The sequence below is a fragment of the Zonotrichia leucophrys genome, chromosome 2 (assembly GCF_028769735.1).
Source record: "Zonotrichia leucophrys gambelii isolate GWCS_2022_RI chromosome 2, RI_Zleu_2.0, whole genome shotgun sequence".
NCBI lineage: Eukaryota > Metazoa > Chordata > Aves > Passeriformes > Passerellidae > Zonotrichia > Zonotrichia leucophrys.
In genome coordinates this window covers 28,031,432-28,047,287 of record NC_088171.1, presented here as the reverse complement: position 1 = coordinate 28,047,287, position 15,856 = coordinate 28,031,432, and the positions used below count along the sequence as shown (strand labels likewise).

The 15,856-nt window shown below is 35.5% G+C and overlaps 1 protein-coding gene across 6 annotated transcripts in view; it reads right to left on the bottom strand.

The window, feature by feature from the left end:
* The window catches only part of PHF14 (PHD finger protein 14), a 161,168-nt gene that overhangs the window by 63,857 nt on the left and 81,455 nt on the right, over positions 1-15,856 (bottom strand). The window contains exon 17 of one of the 6 annotated variants that reach the window (XM_064704398.1): positions 23-1,319. The exons of the other annotated variants lie outside the window; for them this stretch is intronic. Within the exon in view, the coding sequence (XP_064560468.1) occupies positions 1,307-1,319 (13 nt within the window). The 3' untranslated portion in view covers positions 23-1,306. Of the gene's footprint in view, positions 1-22; positions 1,320-15,856 lie in introns of those variants that run through there. 6 annotated transcript variants of the gene reach the window in all.

The following is a 15,856-nucleotide window of genomic DNA, read 5'->3' as shown; positions in this document are numbered from 1 at the left end:
CTTTTTAAAATGAAACGACGTGTTAGACATCAGGGTACTTTTATTTAATATAATATTCAAACATGAAATGCCCTGGTAAGATAAGACTCGTAGATAAGTACACAGAAATTTGGATATTTTCCTATTACTTATTACAGCATTTAATTTTTAATTTTTGAAAAATACTTTCAAATGGAAACGTGCCTCGATAGATGACAAATCCCACCATATCTCAAGAAATTCAAAGATTATAGGTCATAAAGTTACAAGTGTGATTGCATTTGAGCAGAGCTTTTCCGAGCAAGTTCAAGATGAAAACGATGAAGATGTCAACACTCTGATACTGCAGATTTAAGAACTGGATCTGTACCACTTGAAGATCAAAATACTATGTGTGCATCTACCAGGATATATACGGACGGAGACGAAGATCTCAGCTGTCACGCTGTGTGATCAATTCTTCATTCCTTCCCCAACTTACAAAACAATTTCATGTTTGTATTGGGAGGACATAAGCTTGTACTGAACACTGCCAGAGAAGTAAGCCAAATGAAACAAATGCCTGCACATACTCAATTTTTCCTTATTTTTAAAAAATTTTTCAGCAGGAAGTATAGGTATAGTTCTCTTCACTCAAGTGTCTGGAGTCAGAAACAATTAGTTCATACTAATAAGCATAAAATCAATTTTTCCATGGCAAATCTATTCTTCAGAATAGTAAGTCTCAAGTGTTTTACAGGTCTCATTATCACTGAACATTTATTTTTTTTTTTAGGAAACAATCCTTTTTACAGTAAGGTCTATGTACAACACAGTGTTCTATATAGAAACGTTCTTATTAAACTGTAAATAAGTAGAGTGGCAGGCAGATGGCAAACCATTGCTTATTTCTTTCAGTATCACCATAGAGGAACACACAATATTTAAGTCCCACAGGCTTCTGTCACTCTTCAATGAATCCAAGCATTGTATAACATCATTTGCCAACGAAGCACAGGGGAAAGAGACATTACTTAATAGGACAATCCTGACAAGACATTTATCCGGGATTTTTCAACGATGCACATACAAAATGTTCCTGAATAGTGCAAAAAAATGCAGGCAAATTAACTACCTTGTCAGTCCAAATAACAAACCAATCAATTACATTCTATCCAAGCCTGACAAGCAAACTCAATGTTTTGTCATAATAAGCTTATAGTTGAGACAAGGTAGCTGTTCTCCTTTACTTTAGGTATTCTATTGAAAGCTTTATCCACATTTAAAAATCCTATTATAAAAGGTTTCCACGATTGCCTCCGAGGATGAGTTGTGGCAGAGTTGTGTCTCATGAAGGGTATCTACACAGTAAAGTGATAAGAAAAAAATATTAACATTGAAAGATCATAGCAGCTCTCCTCTGTCTTATGAAACATTTTAACATCACACTAAATTTAAGCAATGTTTATGCTCAAATACTTAGACACCCACACCAAATTTTCAAGTCTCCGAGTGTCAAAACATTAAACTGAGTTTAGTATAGCATCCTTATAACTCTTATAACTTTTTCTCAATACAGCTAAAAGAACAAAGGCAGTCCACCACAAGACAGAGAATTTTCCTTTTTTTTATCATGAAAGCAACAATTTAATAGAAGTAGGCTTGACTGTGAAGCTAGCATTTTACTCAGATTTGCAACCCACAGAAATGCAGCTATGAGAATGACTATAAGCACAAACATGGGTACTATGTTACAATCTTAAAAAATGCTTGTTTTACAGAATAGCATTTGAAAGAAAACAAGTCTTAGGATTTAGGAAGGACTAAGTAAGGGACGGTTTCTTTCAAAATGCTTTGTAATAATTCAGCACATAAAAGGCTTTAGTCACTTCTGAAAAAAGGTCTTTGAGCCAATAATTCCAAAGCCTTCAAAACTTTTTCTTTTCCTACTCGTACTTCCTGTCTTTTGACACTCATGACATACGTACTTGTCAAGAACACTTTTTAAAAAATCAAGACAATTTAAAGTGCTGATTCTATAAATTTAAACTCTTTAAAGTACTTGCCATACAGCAAATGAATGTATCTTAGAGCATTGTGAGATTTTAATTAGGAAGACATCTATGTTGTCTTTAAGCTGAGCAAATACATTTTGAACGAAAGACCAATAAAAAGTCTCCATCACTATATTTGGTGGTTTATTGTTTGGTTGGTTTTTTTTAATTTGAAATGTATTTAATTATAATTGTAAATAAAAAAGAAACCGCTTTCATACTTTGATAAAATGTCTGATAAACAGGAGCCATCTTGTTGCCACATGTTCAAACAAAAAATCTTTTGCAACTGTATTTTAGTTTTGAGTATAAGCATTTTGATCTAAGAATTAGAGAGTACTTCTTCTAAGAAGTACCATATGAAAATCCACTCCCGATTCTCACTTCATTTCTTATTTGAGACATGATTGAAATTTTAAATTGGGTGTCTTGAACTGCAATCTACAGTACAATTTTAAACTTTTTAAGAAAACTGAAGAAAAGCTTAGCTGCAAGACAGAAATACTCTTCATACTCGTCTCATTACAATCTCCTTCCCTTACTGAGTGCAACTAGTTTTGTTCTGACAGACTCAGTGGGTGAGGCTGACATGGGTGCACACTGAAATGCAGAAGCTTAAAGGGCAGCAGAAAAAATCAAGATAAACTGAAGGTCTCTGTGCCACCTCTACCCCCTCACAGCAATGTCAGTAGCGACAACTGCATCATTTCAGTCAGGTCATCAGACTGTGACAGGCTGCCCCATCTGGGCTAGTAGGGTTTGGGCAGGAATACAGCAACCCATACTTCAAATACGAGGGGTTTTATTTTGGTTTCTCAAAATGAGTCAGTGAGTATGTGAATATGTGTATACACACACATATATATGTATGTATGACCACATATAACTGTACTGACATATAAATTTATATTTATAAATTATTTTATATAAAAATTTTATCCATGTAAACATGTTTTGATATAAAAAACCAGCTTCACAGCTGAACCAATAAAATAATCAGTTACATTTTAATAAGCTCACAAATAAAAGTAATTAAGTACAAACAAGGATCTCAGAGGAAACCTGTAACTACTGAGAAAAGATCCTAATATTTTGTAGCACTTCAGATAAGGCTGTAAGAACACAGACATAAGTAGGAAGTGTAAGTAACCTACACCTGCACTAGTTATTCCTATTACATTTTTATTGGTAACAACATATCAAGAAATTTAAAAGGATATTAGAATATTTACTCATATATTATAGGAAAATTATTTTTTTAATAGTTGGACAATTTTTCCATTTCTACTCTATTGAAAATTTAACTTGACATCATTTATTTTACACATTCTAGGGTTATCTTCACCCCTCTCATGTTTGAAACATTATTAATTAAGAAATCACTATTGGCTTTATTTAAAGATTTTTTTTGTTTTGTTCTAGCAAGTGAAATATTGGTAAAAGACAAAGGAATATGAATGCATAAATACAACAGCTTGTAATTATTGCAGTTAATTGTATTATTGTAATAAAACAGCAAATTCATCTGATAACTGACTACTGCCCTGAGACCACTCACATTGATGACATTTCTCCTGCTCTAGTCTCTCCTTCTGCTCTTCTCCCATCCCTACACACCATCTGCCAGCCCTTCCTCAACAAAGAACTGCTCCCATTCCTGTACATCCATTCAAATTTCTACTGATTGAAGTAACCAGAATTGTCTGCAATAGTTGAACTTGTATTTACAGCCTCACTTAGGAAAAGGATTTAGTGGGCACAAAAATCTGAAATAAGGATGGTGAGCAAAACTGAACAGCCTTCTTCTCTTACCAGTAGAAGCAACAAGTATTAAGAAAGAAAAAAGCATCACAGATAATGCCATAATAGGTGCTTTGAACAGGAAGGTTCTCAATTGCATATTTGGTCCTTTACAAGAGTTGTTCTCTCCCAGCTCTCCTTCAATCCAGGACAAAAAGTAATTATAAAAGCACTTTCTTTCAAATATCGGTACAAAGAGGAAGAAACACATCAACCTCTCTCCTCCCTAACCACACATATCATCTGTTTCCTTGCTTAAGTAAATATTATGTAAAGGGAAGGTATCTAAGATCTATATGCAGATTTCCTTTTCATAAGACTATAGGACAAGAAACCCCACAAGTTATTTCAATACTTTGTAGTCTTTATTTATGTAACAGACACAGAAAATTGCAAATCACAGACAAACATAATATTTATGTCAGCAGTTTTGATCCTGGTTCTTTTTTAGCCATTTTAGTATTTGCCTTCATCAGGTTAAATGGCTGTTGGCAAGGGCAATGTTTCTGGCTGCTAACTGGGCACAAGTAAAACTACATTCTCAACTACAATGTAAAATCAGTTTATATCTTCAAGGGTCTGAAGGCAAGAAGCTGCATTAGTGTACCATAGCAACTCCGAAAAATTAGGCCTCTCCCACCAGGTTAAGTCTGCTAAGACTAAAGAGGAATTTGGGTTATTTGCAAATGGCTTTCACAAGGTAAAGATGCTAAGTAATATGCATTTTTAAAATTCAGGCTAGTTCATCTCAGAAATTAATCTGTACCCAGCAGCTCTATTAAGCGAATGACTGAGCTCTTTAGAGGGGAAAAAAAACCCAAATCAGACTCCGAAAACAATGATGAGCAATGATTCTAGACATTGCTAATTACTTCCATTTTCTCAGTATTGATCATGTTATAAATATTAATAAATGCTTCCTGAACAGTTACAGATTTATATCTGCTAATATACACACTGATTAGCTTGTAAAAAAGTTATCTGCAGGGCAAAAGACCACAGTATCTGAGGTACCAATGGAACAGAAGAGCCCTGCTTTGTCTTAGTAATATAGTATTTATGGTAACATAAATAACAACATTTAGTGCTGGTCACTGTATATACGTGTTGACTGTCATGATTGACAGAATTCTGTTCTCCAAGTACTTCTGTGCCCACTTCAAAACAAGAGCAGATTTTCAAACTACTTCAGAGGAAAACTGAAACCATTTCACATATATGATACCAATATTTTATTTAATCTTTTGTATAGGATATGTCATTTTCCTTCATTCTGTACTGTCTTTGTGAATACAAGCTTCTGAGAACCCATGAAAAATACACAGTCAATACACTCAATACCCTACATGAAACCCAGCTTTCTCTTTTAAATGACTGCATTTACAGACCTTGTCACAACAAGGTCCCTGATGTTATCGAAGCAATTTCAAGATACTTTAATCACTGGCAAAACTCAGTGACTTGACAAGAGAAATGTGGGCCAGAAGACTTCAATGGCTTGAAAGGAAGGTTATTGAGTGATGTAATTTCGTTTGGATGGGACTGATTCCAATTGATCTGTTTTTGCAATGCATATCTTGCCTCTGCAGCTGTCTCTATCTGATTCAGTGCTTAAACTGCAAGGAGTGACTATCCCTTTCCACTTAAAGCAAAACCCTTCCTTCCTCCTGCTATTATTTTGAATGAGCATGAGGAGCCAATTTCGAGTTTAATCTCTGTACTCACTGCAAAAAAAAAAAAATACATTCAACTGAATGCCAACCCATGAATTCAACTGAGTCTTGTGATTGCCAGCATATGTGTTATGTAAATAGAAAAACAGATCATAGAGCATTATGTTTATCATCATTATTATTATGAACTGAAAATATTGAGTTAGGTTTTGTATAACACAATCCCAACTGCACACTATCATGTAATCTACACTGTATTAGACTGTACTTAATTTCAGCTGAGTACTTACATTCAAAAGAAAAAACACCTGCTTGGTATGTACTAAGTATAATAATTAATAACTGGTTACGTTATATATGAAATCAACACTTTTCCACAGTTGTAACAGAAAATAAGTGTACCATTAGGAACCTCACAATTTAAGTTCATTTTAAACTGCATAAAACCTAGGGGGGGGAAGCCATATATAGGGAGCTACAAAGCTTTGAGAGGAGTATTGATAAATAATGTAATCATCATTATATGCTAATGAAACTGAATCAGGATGTGGCCCTAGATGTTGCCAGCAATATGTAGCTGACAGGTGAGCTAAGCTGCCCTTTATTCACCCAGCTTTAGTTTTATGCTGTCTGCGCACACAAAACATGCTTGGCTAACAAAACATGATTTGCTGGATTAGACATAAATGTGAGCTTTCCTCTGATAATTTAATGAGCAACGAAAATGGAGTTCAAGATCAGCTGCCAGTCCTTCACTGCCTTCCCAACTTCTTGTATCACAGAAGATGATAGCTCTGCTCAGTTTCACTTTTTATGTCTAGTCTATATAATTCCAGAGTTTAAGAGCTTTCGGGTGTCTATAGCAGCAGCAACATTCAGGCCACCCTGAATGCACACCAGACATGCCTGCAGAAACATTTTCAGAGAAAACATGACTGATCCTCAGTACCAGTCACTTTCAGTTCTGTTGACAGTAATTGAAACAGAGCATCTGCTCTGTAAAATTACCTGTCCCAAAAATGGTAAGTAATTATGACTTCATCTATCAGCAAACTCAAAAGCATAAGCTCAATAAAGATATGTACATTTTATATATTACACAGTTTTGTATTATGAGTACTGTCACTCAGTGTAACTGTTTCTGTTAATATGAGGACCCTGTACCCCTTCTTAAGTACTGCATAAATATACTAGCATACCATTAATCTTACAGATAAAATATTTTATTGGAAATAAAAATCTAAACTTCCTTCAAATGCAGAACTTGCTTATTATTTATAGACCATACTTTGAGAAACATTTTAACTAGCAGAGCTGTATAAAGAAATTAGATTATAATATTAATTTGCAATTAAAAAAACTCAATAGTCTTTTAAAATAAAAGAAATGGTTTAAAGGATATTTTTCCCATTTCAGTATATCAATGAAAGTCTTAAGTTGTTATTATTATATAATACTCTTAGAATTGTTCTGTTTATTTTTACAGAAAATTAGATTAAGTAATTTATTGGGCTGTCTCTTTATCAGTGAATATGGATGAATTCTGTCAGAAAAATCTAAATTTCACTTCACTGTTTCAATTTCAACAATGGACAGCAAAGTCACTGGACTGTACTGTTTTCATACTGTTTTCAGTGAAAATACAGGCCTATGCCTTTAAGTTAGCCATCGGTTATCAATAATTTATTGATATCTGTGAAGCATTTAGAAACTTCTGTATGACTTCAATATCTTAAAATCTAAGCATGACTATCACAAATGCTACAAAACAAGCCAAGGTAGGAGTTCTGATTTCTTGCTCTGCTCCTCTACCAAGCACAAAGATAAAACACAGATTCAGAGCTAGGAGATGGGCATTTTTTTCCTCATTTCAAAGTAAATCATTCTTCAAGATATTTATAAAGGTTTTTTCCTCTCAAAACTCCCACTCCCAGAAGCCTTAGAACTGTAACAGTTCTACTGTGAGACATTCAAAAGTCTCTACAGGATCACAGGGAACCTCTTCATCAAGTTCTGTATATCACAGTCCAGGTCAAAACCTGTGCTCCTATGCTTAAGAAATCAGTTATGATCCACTTTTATTTATAAATTAGATTGAAAATATTAATGACACTAATGATACTTTATGGCTTATTGGAACATTGAGTCTAGAAACGAAATGAGGTGTAAGTACAATCTCTTACCACTGCTATGGGTTAAAATTACAGAAGAATTCACCACTTCTGCATAAGGAAGACCACAGAAAGCTGTATCATGGTTTTGGAAGAGGAAGTACTGGCTTGTCAAAGGCACTGCTAGGCTGAATCTTGCAGGAAGTTGTCATGAAAGGGAAGGCTGCCCAGTGAAAGGGGCATTTTTAGAAGAAAATTTACTCAGAGCTCAGAGAAATAAAGCAGAAGGGGCTATATGTATGTGATGCCTTTGAGCTCAATCCATCAACAAGCACAGTGAAAATTTGCCTTGAGACCTCCATGCCTACCAGTGTGACATGGGACAGAGAAGGACAGACCACAGCAGGAAAGCAAGGGTCTAGATCATTTGGATATATTCCAGTCCACAGGAATTATTCAGTGTTTCTGAAATGGATGTTTGCTATGTCTGTCAGACTCCAGTGTAAGATCTAAGAAACACCATTACATCCAAGGCAGTACTCTGAAAACTGAAAAACCCTAAGATGAGCCCATCTTAAAGAGGTGAGATATGCACAATAAAAAATTATAGTAAGCAGTACCTAGGAAATCATGGGTTGGTCAGCCCTGTCCCTGTACTGGGAAAGATCAAGGGATCCATTGTCAAATACATGAAAGTAACTGAGAGCACTCAGCAAAAATTTAAGAAGGGCAGAGGGGTTGCTCATATTTGAAATGACGAATGACATGCTCTGTGAAAGAGGGCAGAGCAACACACCCAAAGGTGTCCAGTATAAGGCTTTTCTATCAGTCTGGTACAGCACTTTCCTGTACCAGAAAACAAGGCAGGCTGAATATGTTGAAAGCCAGCTGGAGTCAACAGAAGGCAATAGCTTGAGCTGTAGATGCTGTCCAGTAACAAAGTACCCCAGGGAGCCAAGGGGAGAGAACTGGTGCATCAGACACAGAATTGCCAGCCAGGCAAGGCGGGAATTGTCCTGCTCTGCACTGCACTCACCTTGTGTGCTGGGGGCAGCTTTGGGTACCGCAATTCATAAGAAAGACATTAAGTTATTAGACAGTGCCCAAAGGAAGTCAATGAAGATGGTGGAGAGTCCTCAGGGGAAGCTGTATGAGGAGGGGCTGAGGTCACTTGGTCTGTTCAGCCTGGAGAAGAGGAGACTGAAGTGAGACCTCACTGCAGCTACTACTTCCTTGTCAGGAGAAGACGAGGGGCAGGCACTGATCTCCCCCCTGGTGACCAGTAACAGAACCAAGGGAATGGCCTGGAGTTCTGTCAGGGGAGGTTTAAGTTACGTATTAGAAAAACATTCTTCACCCAAAGGGTGGTTGGGCACAGAGACAGGCTCCCCAGGGAAGTGGTCACAGCACCAAACCTTGCAGAGTTCAAGAAGTGTGGACAATATGATCAGGCCCCTGGTGTGATTCTTGGGGATGGTCCTGTGCAGGGCTGGGATTGGACCTGATGATCCTTAAGAGTCCCTTCCAACTCAGCATATTCTGTGATTCTGTGATTTTGTGGCTCACAGTGCTACCAAACTCTCATTAGTTGAGAGAGGGAGGGCTCTCACCACAAGGGCTCACAGCCACAACCTGCAGCTTAGAAGTTTAGAGGGGACATTAGCAGATGCCTTTTCAGTACAAAGAATTGTGCAGTGAGCTCAGGGGTACTTATGTCTCAGCTCTGTGGGAACAAACAAATAAGAAGCTATGATAGTTTGTCCTTGATATTCTAAAAGCCTTCATTTCCAGTACTAGAAAGCATTGCCAGTTCCTGTGGTGAGGGTGGGAAGCCACGATGCTGAATAAAATCCTGTGATGCCCAGTGCATGGGTAAGTAGTGGATTTCTGTCAGTTATAAGGGATAAGAAATTTCCTTTCCAACCCTCTTACAGATAGTATCTGGCTCTATGTAAGACAATAGTGCACTATAAGAGGCACTGGAAACTGATTTATAATCAGTCTTGTTATGCACAAATATTAAAATATTGTGTCCTTGATGCCATCTTAAAATTCAATGGCACTAGTCATATTAAAGGCCCTTTTCTTAAGACTGACAGATGATTTCATATTCTACTGAAACATAGACACTATAAACATTTCACCAAATAAAAGCCAGAAGAGGTTATACACATAAGTTTTTTAACTAGAAGCATATCTAAAGCATTTTGATAGGCATCCAAAAAAAACCAACCAAACAAGCAAAACAAAAAAAAGCAAAAAAACCCAATCAAGCAAAAAGCCAAAAACCCCACAGAAAACTATTATTATTCATTTATATTTACAAGTCCACAATAAAACCTTTACACATAAAGTGGCCTAAGGAATAATTTCACAGATGTGTTTACAAACAAAATAAAGAGTAAGAAAACAAAAGCAGGGGAAATTTAGTGCATTCACTAGAAAAGTTCATACAAATACCTGTATTTTAAAATAAGCACCTTAACACTGAACCTTTTTTTAATGGCCATAAAATTTCTCAAGTTGATTGACAGATGTAGAAAAGCTTAACTTACAAAGCAAACATTTCATATATTCCATCATAATTTCATAGTTAATTTTCAGTCTTCAGTATTAAAACTTTCTATAAAGATAACAGTCTCTAAGTGGAAATGAACTATTTCTGAAAATGCACAAAAAATGAATTATGATTTTCTTTCACACTAGTCCTTAAGCATGCAAAATTTAGTAATAGGTTTTTTTCCAAAAGAAGCCAGAAGTTAACCAATAGGTATAAAGAATGGATGCATTTGTGTTATAATCAAGCTAAAAGCTTGATTAAAAATCCCTAAAAGCATTCCTGAAAAGGACTATTTCAACAATATACTTAGAACAACATTTGTTTTAACACAGTTTGTCTATACTGTGGCTGAACGCATGCAAATAAATTTCAGACATAATACATACATATTAAAAACAATGACAAAGATAAATTGTATTATATACAAAAATCTATTAATTAATAGCATTTAACACCATGCCAGAAGTTTGGGAACAGTGTACCAATAAGATGTTCTGTTTGTGAAACTCAGTGCTAAGTATTAAAGAAATCACTTTCAAAAGAACTAAAAAACTTCAGTGAAATCAAATACCACAATGTCCCTAGTAACAAGCTTACTTAAAATTTTTCTCAAATAATACCATAAAGGACCCTTAAGAAAATTATTTCATCATGACAAAAAATGAAAGTCAAGTAAAACATTATGCAGATTTTTTGCAATGTCATTATCACATACACAACTGTATTCGTGAATATTACTTTCAGCACGGCCACCAATAACCTAGTCTAGATAAAGCATGAAGTTTGTTTCAACTGAATCAAAAGAGAAAACTACCTTTGTAGATAGGAAAATAATAATTTGTTTGGATACACATATTCTTATTATATTCTGTCTTGGCAGTAAAATCTGTATGTAACAAACCTAAACCAAATGAAACCAGTAGGAAGAAGGAATGTCTCTACCTTGTAACATGCTGGGCATAAGGTGAATCAAATTATTCCATTTGATATTTAATTTCACCAGTTTCCTAAACTTTTGTTAGTGCTGTTGTAGGGCACTTTCAGTCAGATCAGTAACACTGGTTCCCTCTAAAAAATGTCAGATCTTTAGTCCAGGCAGAACTTAAACAACTTTTAAAAGTAATCAAAAGGAAGCTTAGGCTTAAATGCATTTCAAACAATGCATCTATAAAAATTTTTATCTTTAAAACTTTAATTTGTGAGAAAAATATGAAATAAAAATAATATTATCTATCATCCTGCATGACTTTGGAACTACAGGGTAGATTTAGCATTTTGTCTTATTAGTGGTCATAATCATTGTGAAATGCCCTTGCTCCTCCATATTCCTTTTCAGTATTCTTTCCTCTCTAGAAGAAAATAACACGAATGTGACTCTATCAACCCATTAGAATGACAGGCAGACAAAAGGTTAAAATGATGGAAACAAAGAAGTTGAAGAACTCAATTTCAGAAAACTACAAAGTGCTTGAATCTGTGACTACACTTTATTAATTTCTGAAATATCTCCTTTTGTACTCATTTTTGGAGAACAGAGGAAAACAGAAAAAATGAAAATATTTCAAACTACTCAGCTATTTTATTTTTTAATTTATAGGTCAAGACAGATGAACAACAGCATGTAGCATCAAGGAAAATGTCTAACAAAACATGGAACTTCAGAAAAAAACCCCTTTTTAATGAGGGGTGGGGATTAATAATTAATTAATGAAGTTGTATATCAACATTGGTCTGCATTTAGAATAAAGAGTTTAAAAGTATACAAAATAAATACATTGGAACTGTAACTATATAAGTCATGTTAATTATGCTTTAGCACAGTTTTTTTCATTAAGACTTGCTATTCATACTTTTTTCTTTTTAATACATATTTCTTTGCTACTTTTGTAAATGTTTTATTATAATTTTGCAATCACAATAAATATCTTCTGCTACCTGTAACAGTGAAGTAGTGAAAAAAATATTTACTAAGATATCATTTTCCAGTCACCCACTCCCCATTTCAGTGTCACTGACTGTTACTGACCATAGCAAACTTCTCATTTTCACACAGGATGCCTATCCACAACTATCCCTCACTGGTTCTTTAAACAGTTTCAGTATCCTCCCTCCTTTGACTATGTGGTTTTCTTGTTTCAGTGTCTTTCTCTAATCAGTCCAACTTTGCACAAGTCCTGAAGCTTGAATAGCCTGGATTTTGCTGCCTCTGCACACTATTTAAATTCCATTTTTTTACATTTACCATCCACATTCAGGTCCTTCTCTAGTCGTCGTCCCACCAAGATCTCTACAGACAGCTCTAAGCTTTGTCTGTCTGTAACCCAAGGCCCTGTTTCATGCAGCACATCTGCAAGACTCTGGCTTAGCTTTACTGAAGAAACAAGTGTATAGTGCAAATGCTAAACTCTAGTAGGTGAGTAAAAAATTTCACCATGGCTGTTGATATGAAATGATACAGAGCAGTGACTCAAGAGGAAAAATAAACAAAACAAAAAAAACCCCATGAACATTAAAACCTGTGAGAATACAGTGGAGAATCTGAGGATGGCAATTCAGCTAGATAAGGACCAGCCTGGTCCAAGGAGCAGCAGGGGCTGAAATATCTCCACCTTACCAAACACTGCCTGACCAGCAAAGCTACATCAAACATCAGCACTGGGTGAGATATTCATTCTGAAGCTTAGCCTAGCAAAATGCTACTCCTCACCACAAACGACTGCTGTGGATTCTTGAGTTCTGCACATCCTGCTCACATCTCTCATCAATGACACAAGATGACCAAAAGAAGGGGAGTAACACATGTCTCAACACTCACTGCCCCATTTTATTCTTATCACCTAGTGCAGCGTTACCAGTCGTTGATACTGTCCTTAACATCTTTCTTCTCAATCTGCATTTCTGTTCCCTGCAAGTCTTGTAGCAACTCCAACTGTAGGGATAAGTGCAACTCAAATATCCCACAGCACACCAAGCACAATGACAAATGATCTAAAACCTGCCATACCAGGACTCTGAAACTATTTCTATCACAACATCCTTCAAAGCTTTCTTTTTCTCAGATTTCATGAATAAATTTCTCCTCTGTCCTCGGGAAAGAAAGGGAGGTCTTTGCCAAAATTCAATTTACTGATCAAAGACTTCAATTCACTTTTCTTCTTAAAGGTATGGGGAGAGGGACACCTGGGCAGAAAAGACATTTACTCAAATCTCACCTTAAAAATTTTGCCTGAAAACATCCAGCCTAAAAGATACATAAGAGACATGAAGAATTCTGAGTCCAAGTGATTTAAGTTTTACAAGTTTTTCCAAGTTTTAAAATAAGAAACTGAAAATGGGGTCTGGTACCACAATTATTACCACTGCCCAGTGTAGCCAACTTTCACCTGTATCAAGACTAGTTAAAAAATTCCAGAGAGTGGAACTTTGCTAAGTTCCAGTCATGGACATTTTGCTTGATCATTTCCTCATTTCTACTTTTGCTGGCTGTGAGTCAGTATTTCCTAACATAGTCATTGTATAGAATACTGTCTAGAATACACATAATCCATCATTCTTGATGGAACTGAGTGGTTAGATTTCCCTAATCCAGAAACAGAAATCAAAGCATGAATTTGAAACAAATGAATTGAAGCTAACATTCTAAAAGAAGAACCAAACTTTCATTAAAATTTCCTCCTGAAAAAAACCCAAATATTTTTTAGCTCATTCAACAATGACTTCTCTAATTAATTCCAGATTTTTTCCCCTGTTGACAAAGACACAGAAAGTCTCAAATACAAAGACCAACAGAAGCTGAAGCACTGCCTTTCCCAAAGGTCTGGTGGCCAAGACTGAAGGAATTCTTTTGTCTGTTTTGCCATTTGTATAAACAATGACAATGGTGCATATGTCTCACAAAACAGCAAAATTAAAAATAACACATAAGAGTCTATTAACATTTACAATTCTGGGGCTGGCAGAAAACATAAACACATTCAAGCTACTGAAAAAGACAACTACAGCAATATTAAATATTTTTCATTTTCTTCAACTTACTCATTAACAGTATGTATTAAGCTCATTGTCAACTCATAAATTTTGTTTATGGTGACTAAAATTATGTTTTGAACCTTAGCAATTTAACTTATAAAACCTACCAGGCTTCACATGAACTTTTCTACATGTAACTGTCGAAGGAAACCTACTTCAAAAACTATAACATGGATTAATCTACAATGAAAATACTGTGCTGCTTGATTTCAGAGTTGTATCAATCTTCACAACGAAAAAATTAACCACCCATAGATACACTTTATACAAATTTAAATACAAAAATGGAGGAAGCATGGCAATTTTTTGAGGCATCTTGTCAAACAGTGAAACTAGATTTGAATGAAATATTAAAGTATTTTTGAAATGGGGATGAGACAATAAGAACTTAATAGTTCTTATTCAATTTAAATAGAATTAAGTACATATAATATTACATGAAGTTTCAAAATAAAAGCTTTTTAAAGTTTTCAACATAAAAGTATTTCAAGCTAAAACTTTCTGAGTTTTCTATAGTAAGCAGACCAACAGCTTAACTAATAATTATTATATACTACATAAAAAAGCTTATACAGAGATATAAGCTTCTACCTACAATGTGAAAAAGAGGCCACAATAGTTTTGGTGTAGTTTAGGAATTCATGGCACAAACTGTTCAGATCAGGTCTCCAAGGAACTAGAAGAAAAAACCTTGCTGTTAGTACTCTTCCATCACTCCACAGATGGAATACAGCTGCTGTATTCCCAGCTCTGCTTGGAATTAAGAGAGTAGAAAGTTTAATGCTTAGCGTGTGTAAAAACTGCACCCACTACCCTACTTTGTGGGCTACTCCAGAACCCACAACAAGGGATGCAAAGGATATTAAAGGCTGACAATCCTCCATGCCCCATGAGGGACCTTATCCTTCTAGTGCACCACCACCAGATTTTCCCTCCCCGTACTTCGCACTTCTTTTTTAGCTAAGTGTGGAATTTTAGCTGTGACATTATTTATGATTTTCTGGTGTTGGCAGAATTAGCAAAGAGCCTGTTGAGTTTTTTGAGTTTGGCATCTCAGTCTGCTGCCAGGTTAGGTGATACAGCTTTTTTTAATACAATTTGACAGGTGACCCCTCAAAGCTATTGCTAGGGTGATATTCTAATATAGTGAATTTAGAAGTGCATTTAAAAAGTGGACTTTTCAAAGAGAGCAGAGGAAGGGAGTGGGACTGTGGATGTCTTACCTGAACCTACATAGTGGAACCTCACAATAAGATGCAACTTCCAGTGGAAAACTGTAAACATTAGCATTGATAATTCTCCAGAATATTGCTCAATGAATTCAGTTTTTAAAGTACAACTACAAACTACAGCTGTGACATGACTTTCCCAAGACATGCATTTAATAAGCAAATTACTTTCCCATTCTTCAGTAGTATTCTGAATGGTTGCTATATTGACTAGAGGAAGATGTTTCCTTCATAACAAACTAAATTTCACCTGTTAAATATAACAGATTTTTTTTTAATGGTTTACTTTTAAGAACTATAAATATACCTTTTCTTTTGACTTAGCACTGGTGGAATCACACCAAGAACAAATACTGCATCCAATTTTGGGGTCCCCAGTACAAAAACATAATGGAGTTACTGGGGTAAGTCCAACAAAGGGACTATGAAGGTGACTGGCTGG